This window comes from Coregonus lavaretus (assembly GCF_964263955.1).
Source record: "Coregonus lavaretus genome assembly, chromosome: 3".
In the NCBI taxonomy this organism is placed as follows: Eukaryota; Metazoa; Chordata; class Actinopteri; order Salmoniformes; family Salmonidae; genus Coregonus; species Coregonus lavaretus.
This window is the reverse complement of record NC_139990.1, coordinates 35,971,231-35,980,144: the sequence shown is the minus strand read 5'-3', so window position 1 is coordinate 35,980,144 and position 8,914 is coordinate 35,971,231. Positions and strand designations below refer to the sequence as shown.

The 8,914-nt window shown below is 42.3% G+C and overlaps 1 protein-coding gene across 1 annotated transcript; it reads left to right on the top strand.

The window, feature by feature from the left end:
• Positions 1-233: 233 nt before the first annotated feature.
• On the top strand, positions 234-1,085 carry LOC311107196 (transmembrane protein 74-like; the record flags this gene model as incomplete). The annotated part of the gene is made up of 1 exon (XM_084149684.1): positions 234-1,085. One exon carries the CDS (start codon positions 234-236, stop codon positions 1,083-1,085), a length of 852 nt encoding a protein of 283 aa, XP_084005810.1.
• Positions 1,086-8,914: the final 7,829 nt, after the last annotated feature.

Sequence of the window (8,914 nt, the reverse complement as noted above, 5' to 3'; positions counted from 1 at the left end):
GTACCTATTGGTCGAAAAAAAATCCACCATGCTCGAATAATTAAATGTAACTTTGTGTGTTATTCATTGTCTGGTAAGTGTGTCAGCGATTTAAATATACATTCATTTGAATTAACTTTAAATGAAGGAGGACATCCACTTTCTTAGCAATAGCCTACATATAAATGTGTGTACTGCTGGCAGTTGGGAACTAATAGGCCTGCATGTTTATCTGCATTTACAGCGAGCTGAACATGGAAAATGTTCAAATAGCTGATCTAGAACACCTCTACTTTGATCAAGAGGACAGTTGGTCAGATCCCACAAAAAGCCTCCCATGGGCTTCAAACTACCAACACATCAATAAAAAGTCACTGTCCAATGTGCATCGCTGCGAGTCAGGGAATTGGAAGACTTCATGCGCGGATGCAGGACCATGGCCAACTGCCTCGCGAGACGGGAAGATCGGCGCAATCAGCCAGCGGGGAGCAGAAGCTGAGATAACCGTATATTTCGAGGAGGAATTGGAGCCATCTTTCACATGCAAAGACAATGTCAATTTACAACAGGAGGAGGAGACGAGTCCGCAACAGTTAGCGAGGGGCAACAACGGAAGCCTGAGTCACAGCTCCTTCAGCGAACTTCACGAGGGTGTCCAGGAACTTTCCATGTTGTCAGATAATGAGCTCACATTCGAAGCCTCGGGGAAGTCAGCGGATTATGGTTTCATAAGTGCTGTCACTTGCCTGGTGACTGGCATCTCGTTAGTCGCCATCTCCTACATGGTACCCCAGGAAGTTAAAGTGAACCCGGACAGTGTGTCGGCCCGGGAGATGGAGAGACTGGAGAGGGAGAACGCCCTGGTAGGGGCTCACCTGAACCGGTGCGTTATAGCAGGGCTGTGCCTGCTCACCCTCGGGGGTGTGGTTCTCTCCACCCTCCTCATGGTGTCTATGTGGAAAGGGGAGATGTTTAGGAGAAGGGCCTTTGCCTACTCCAAGCAGTCTGCAAAATTATATGGCTCTATCAATTTAAGAGGGTGCTCAAGCCCACCTCGTTTCCCCTCCCAATTGTCTGTTGAAGATTTGGAAGAGGTCCTAAATTGACATTATGTACAATTGTAAAGACACTGACTAGTCCCCATCAGGACAGAAAGTCCCTCTGCAGCTCTTACCAATGGTGTCTTAAGATAATGCTGCTTTGATTTGTGCATTTCATTCATGTAGCCAACTGGGAATATTCCATTCCACATGTAGAATGCTCCATACCTAAAATGGGTGGGTATTATTTGAAATATTAACCTGAACTTATCCTCAGACATAAGTTTGTGTTGTGCAGACCATAACATCTTATTAGCATGACATTCATCATTTTGTCAAGGCAATGGTTTATTCTGTGTGTATATAGTGTGTAAATGGGATATGATGTTGTATCAGGTTTAAAAGACAATTGCATGATCAACACTAGAAATACAAACACACATTGTGTCCATGTGTGTTTTTTGCTGTGCATACAAAATGTAAATACTTAAAGACAAATAATAATACAAGGATTATGTTTGTGAGTAGCTTAGTAAATACTCAATACACTAGGATATTGGACAGCAGATATACAAAAACACGAACGACACACAACACACACACACCCCTTAGGAGGGTTAGCCCTCCCCTGGGAATTACTGTTACTTAATTAATTGCCCATTGCAAACCTGCAAAACACACATCAGTAAAATACAACAAAAAAATATCATTAATTGGTTATACTCTGCACTTACCTTTTTAGGTAAGTCTAATAAATCTTATAAGGGGAACAATGGATGCGCCGGTTAAGGTGCTGTGAACAAACCATTGATTGTGTCCCAAATTGCACCCTATTCCTTATTTAGTGCACTACTTTTTGCTCCTAGGGAATCAGGTGCCATTTGGGACGCAGAGATTGTGTCCCCTGCTTATGGTGAGCATAATGCTGTGCAGTGCAGGTTCAGTAATGGAATGTTTACAGTCTGCAGGATCAGATTATCCTGTACACCGAGGGTTGCAATTTCACCAGACTTGCAAGCAAGCAGCACTAACCATTGCCAAGATGCACTTATTTCACCTCTTAGCTCCGTAATTTAATGTATCTACAGTCTGGGGAAAAAGTATTTGACCCCCTCTCAATCAGAAAGACTTCTGGCTCCCAGGTGACTTTTATACAGGTAACGAGCTGAGATTAGGAGCACACTCTTAAAGGGAGTGCTCCTAATCTCAGTTTGTTACCTGTATAAAATACACCTGTCCACAGAAGCAATCAATCAATCAGATTCCAAACTCTCCACCAGGGCCAAGACCAAAGAGCTCTCCAAGGATGTCAGGGTCAAGATTGTAGACCTACACAAGGCTGGAATGGGCTACAAAACCATCGCCAAGCAGCTTGGTGAGAAGGTGACAACAGTTGGTGCGATTATTCGCAAATGGAAGAAACACAAAATAACTGTCAATCTCCCTCGGCCTGGGACTCCATGCAAGATCTCACCTCGTGGATTTGCAATGATCATGAGAATGGTGAGGAATCAGCCCAGAACTACACGGGAGGATCTTGTCAATTATCTCAAGGCAGCTGGGACCATAGTCACCAAGAAAACAATTGGTAACACACTACGCCGTGAAGGACTGAAATCCTGCAGCGCCCGCAAGGTCCCCCTGCTCAAGAAAGCACATGTACAGGCCCGTCTGAAGTTTGCCAATGAACATCTGAATGATTCAGAGGAGAACTGGGTGAAAGTGTTGTGGTCAGATGAGACCAAAATCGAGCTCTTTGGCATCAACTCAACTCACCGTGTTTGGAGGAGGAGGAATGCTGCCTATGACCCCAAGAACACCATCCCTACCGTCAAACATGGAGGTGGAAACATTATGCTTTGGGGGTGTTTTTCTACTAAGGGGACAGGACAACTTCACCGCATCAAAGGGACGATGGATGGGGCCATGTACCGTCAAATCTTGGGTGAGAACCTCCTTCCCTCAGCCAGGGCATCGAAAATGGGTCGTGAATGGGTATTCCAGCATGACAATGACCCAAAACACACGGCCAAGGCAACAAAGGAGTGGCTCAAGAAGAAGCACATTAAGGTCCTGGAGTGGCCTAGCCAGTCTCCAGACCTTAATCCCATAGAAAATCTGTGGAGGGAGCTGAAGGTTCGAGTTGCCAAACGTCAGCCTCGAAACCTTAATGACTTGTAAAAGATCTGCAAAGAGGAGTGGGATAAAATCCCTCCTGAGATGTGTGCAAACCTGGTGGCCAACTACAAGAAACGTCTGACCTCTGATTGCCAACAAGGGTTTTGCCACCAAGTACTAAGTCATGTTTTGCAGTGGGGTCAAATACTTATTTCCCTCATTAAAATGCAAATCAATTTATAACATTTTTGACATGCGTTTTTCTGGATTTTTTTGTTGTTATTCTGTCTCTCACTGTTCAAATAAACCTACCATTAAAATTATAGATTGATCATTTCTTTGTCAGTGGGCAAACATACAAAATCAGCAGGGGATCAAATACTTTTTTCCCTCACTGTATATATTAACTAAATGTTAGTGTTGTTCAATGAGTGTATAAGTAGGGTGCTCTAGATGTGAGATAATATAGATGTATGTTGTGTCATTTAAGCAAAGCTGAAAAGGATTCAAAGGTAGGCTATTTATTTTAAATAAGCAAATCTTAGTCATATCTTGAGTGGGGGCTAGGCACTACAGCTGACAACCACCCACTGTCTTTCACTCACTCACTCACACACTCCCACTCACACACACAAGCCCCCCTCCCCTGAATGGAGTCACTGAGTAATCCGTCAGGCCAGCTGGCAGCAGGAAATGGAATTGGAGTGCTGCAGGGGTCACATGGGGTCAAGAGCTGGGGTGTGGCAGCTGTGGCCCCTGGGGACCAGGAAGTAGAGACACAAGCGGTGGTAATGGCTGTGTCTCAAATGGCACCACATTCACTATGGGCCCTGGTCAAAAGTAGTGCACTATATAGGAAGTAGGGTCAGGGTGCAATTTTGAGACATAGCCAATGTATCTTATCTGGTGTGGCATCCAGGAATACATCAACTGTCATAACCACATAGGTGAAAGATTATGTACCTCTTTGCTTGTTTGAAGAGCAGCCGCTGCAGGAGAGCGAGGGGCTGGGATACGCTGTGTCAACAGTCTCATGAAAGCATATGAAAGGAAAGTGTTCAAAAATTATTTTGAATCCTTTTCTTCTCTTTGCTTAATGAGTTGGCAGTCAGGTCATTCCTGCAATTTTAAAATTCCTTTCTGGATTCATAACCTTAGTTAATAGCTTATTCGATAATGATTCTCATTACCCAGAGTTGTTGCATAGCAACGTCAGGCAGAGTAAAGGAAGACTAGGGAAGAAGTGACAAAGGACATGTTTCTACTGAGACAAGGTGGAAGTGGGAATATAGCACCTAATGAACCAGCCATATCTTATTGATTGATTGAATTTGTAAAGCAGCAGACAGCTGAGCCAGAGACAACATTACATACATTACAATTTATCAAGGATAAAAACACGATAAAGCCCAAAGTAATTGCTTATTTCCATTGTGTGCCTTAGTCATCTGGTTAATGGGGTTAAAAGGGACTACACAAGAAGTAGCAACATTACACCACACTGACTTTTTATATTTTAATATTTCATATTATGTGATGTGCTGCATACACTAGAAATTATATTTCAGACAGTGTAGTTAAAATATACTGAACAATAATATAAACGCAACATGCAACAATTTCAATGATTTTTCTGAGTTACAGTTCATATAAGGAAATCATTAGGTCCTAATCTATGGATTTCACATGACTGAGCAAGGGCACAGCCATGGGTGGGCCTGGGAGTGCATAGACCCACCCACATGGGAGCCAGGCCCACTCACTGGGGAGTCAGGCCCAGCCAATCAGAATGAGTTTTTCCCCACAAAAGGGCTTTATTACAGACAGAAATACTCCTCAGTTTCATCAGCTGTCCGGGTGGCTGGTCTCAGGCGATCCCGCAGGTGAAGAAGCCGGATATGGAGGTCCTGGGCTGGCGTGGTTACACGTGGTCTGCGGTTGTGAGGCCGGTTGGACGTACTGCCAAATTCTCTAAAACGACGCTGGAGGCAGCTTATGGTCGAGAAATGAACATTCAATTATCTGGCAACAGCTCTGGTGGACATTCCTGCAGCCAGCATGTCGATTGCACGCTCTCTCAACTTGAGACATCTGTGGCATTGTGTTTTTGTGACAAAACTGCACATTTTAGTGGCCTTTTATTGTCCCCAGCACAAGGTGCACCTGTGTAATGCTGTTTAATCAGCTTCTTAATATGCCACACCTGTCAGGTGGATGGATTATCTTCCCAAAAGGATAAATGCTCACTAACAGGGATGTAAACAGATTTGTGCACAACATTTGAGAGAAATAAGCTTTTGGTGCATATGGAACATTTTTATTTCAGGTCTTGAAACATGGGACCAACACTTTACATGTTGCGTTTATATTTTTGTTCAGTATAGAATTTCCTCTGGTAAAGTTGATTGACTTCAATCAAAGTTTCTGAAGGCTATAATTAACAGCCCACTGTTTTCCAGTCACGACTTATGTTTGTATCATGTTGCTCTTCCTCAGATTCATTGTAGGCAGCAGTGATTTAATGGTGTCAGCTGTTCTTGAGTTAACATCGGCCATATAGTCTTGTCCTTTTTGTGCCATCGCTGTCCTGACTGAAGCACAGAGAGGGCACCATAACCATAGAAACGGGGTCAGCCTGTTGCTAAGGAGAAGACACGGTTCGCCTCAGTGTGGGTTCTTTGAAAGGGAGTTAAAGATGTGATTTCCCCATGCAGTGCTTGTAGAGTCAACAGGGCTTTTCTGGATTCAGTGTATGTTTTACGGATAAAGTCGCTTTGACTGCACACAGAGAGGATACTGCAGGTGCTTCCAAGCCCTTATACAGCTGTGTAACACTAATTTCACACTGGAGAGAACAAGATAAACACTTCTGTCGCTCTTTGCTGGCATTCACTCAGATTGGAGCACATGTAATCACTAGGCTACCATTGCTTCAGTACCAAAGTACTTAAATAATTAATTGCGCATGGATCAGCTGTAGATGGTATTGCTTATTATTGAAATGAAAACATTTATGATGTGTTATATGGTCTTGGATATATGTCAACCTGATGCCATGGCATTTAATTCCCATTATTTTATTTATTTTTCATTTTAAATCTGATTGACTTTAATCTGTCATGGAGTGGATTACCGGTACTCCATGTGTATATACTCTAAAAATGCAGAGCCATCAAGGTTTGACTCAAAGCTGAGATGAGCATGTGCAAGCAAGCATTTATCTCCAAGCGGAATCTTATTGTCCATGCCCAATAATTCTGGTAAATGTATAATTTAGCAGTGAGGAAGGTGTAGAATGAATCTTATAGTGGGACAGCTTTGCTTACCTTGCCCTTGATTTATGCTGCAATTTATTCAGTGTGCCAGGCTTTCACAGCAGTTCCCAACACCTAGGTAGGGACATAAAAAGTTTCCACTGCATATTGATTCCATTTAGGTTGCTCAGCAGACCAAAGCTGAATCCCCAGGAGGCTCAACTCCATCCCTGCCGGCAGCTCAATGTGGCATTACAGGAAATATTTTGGGTAACAGACACTATAAAAGTCTTGGAAGGCTTACAAGCTGTCATGGCATTTTATTTGGAATAAATTCATAGTGTGCCCTCTCTATCAAGCTCTTAGTTTTCTTAATAAAAAATAAAATAATTGAATGCCTTTATTATGTCTGTGCTGGTTATAAGACTATTGCTCCATCTGAATGGGTGATACAAAAGGTATATCTCAAGATTTGATACAGTTAATTAATTTGCCATTTACTATAACACGTGCTATGATTATTATGATCTAATAAGGGTGAGGCAAAAATGTGTGGTGCCTGAGTAATTGCTGTTTCTAGGTTTGAATACAGCATGTGCCCTTTTGAAGCGATGCCGGCAGCAGGGCCAAAAAAAGCCACACTTTCTTAGCGCTCATTCTTCACTCGCTCCTCCCATATGGGATGAATGAATGATCCTACCTGACTTGAAAAGATCATGTGAACAAACAATTGTGTACAAAAAAAATTGTTTAGTTTTTGTTTTGCTCCTGTAGCTTGAATGGAAACAGCAAGAACATGGAGAAACTAATGAGCACACTCTACACTCTACACTCTACAGGCAGCACTGGCAAATTCACAGACCTTATTCAGTCCCAGGTTTATGTGTTTACCTCCCTTGTAATGCAGATGATCTCATCTCAGTCTCTCCTCTTCCCTCTCATGTTTTTCCTCCAGCTGAGTAATTGCAGAAACTGTACAGTACGACTCTCACATTAATTTTAGGGTACGCATTTGTTTCCATCTAGGCCGAGCCGTGGAGTTATTTTTTGTTGTGTAGTTATTAGTCTGTGGAAGGTCATATAGAAAATTACAAATCAACACAATCAACATGAAGAGCCCTTTATCTACAGAATTTGATCTTGAACCACGAATTTATAAAATTACTACAAAAAAAATGACAGTTCTTGTTAGCTACTAGGGTTGGGAAGTTTCCAGATTTTCACATCTTCATACGGTCCTTCTCTCGTTCTGGGATTTACAATATTACCGGTTTAGTACACAAGGCGGCGCCAAAAAACGCAGACTGTTGGGCATCTTACCAGAATGCTAAAATAATTAGCACAAGTAATAGCGAATTTCGATGGAGGCTGCTAACGAGCGCAAAGACAGGCAATCCAACTCATAAAGTTATACATATTTAGGTAGGAGCTACTGTCATTTTTGGTGAGTTTGGACATTTACAAGCGAATGTGAACGAGAGACATTGTGCAAATGAACAAAGTTTTTGATGCACGCTTGTCTGCTCTGAAGCAGCATGTGTACACGCTGTGTCAGTTTGGAGTCACTAGGGCAACGGCCCTGCCTGCTCTGCTTGGAGAAGATGGGGAATGAGCAGAGGGGCCGAGAATGGAGGAGAAAAATGCAAGGAAATCAAGATAGCAATGGCAGCTGTACAGATAACTCATCCAAAGGGCTTTGACTTCTCAAACATGGCAGAAAGCTTACACAATATGATGCCCCATCACCTTATTATTTCAGTAACTTACTTAGATAACTAGCAAGTTAACCTTAGGGGCCGCGTTAACGCAGAAGTCTAAATTTTCCACGCAGGAAAAATATATATAAAAACACGTAAAATCTCTTGCTGCGTTTTGTAAATGCAGATCTAAAATGCTTCTTGTAATTTCTGCTTGGCATTAGACTAATTTTGTTGCACTTCTCCACTCAGATGAGAACTCACTAACTGGCATTCGATCAGCAGACAGCGCTCTGCTGATGTGTAGATTTTTTCTCGGTGTAGCCAGCCTACTTTTCTCCAGTAAAATTCAATATGAACTTTAAACAAAACATGAGGAAATGTAGCTGGCTACATTATTTCTATGATAAACATTAGAAATGATGGCCATGCATTGTTTTTGCTTTTTCACAGGCTTCCCCAAAATATTTTTTTATTTAGTCTCACTGTGTTTCATAAATTTCCTTACATTCAGCCTCTTGTGAATTGATCTCACTGGAGAAAGCATCCGAGAAAATGAAACCGTGTCCTTCTGTCTCAGTATGTGTAGTGTATGACATTGTTGCCGCAAGTAGCATTGAATATATGGGAAGCCAGCGAGCATTTGGCCTCCCTTGATAAAAAAGAATAGCCAATCAGCGTTGAGCTAAACTGAGTGAACTCAGCTGTGAATGGTCCTGGCGCACCAAAAAAAAGTGTCAAAGGAAGCCAGTTTGGATTTGGCCTCAGACCAATCACATTACAAGCCAAATGTCCATAAAAAACTTGAATTGTTGCATCTCAAAAA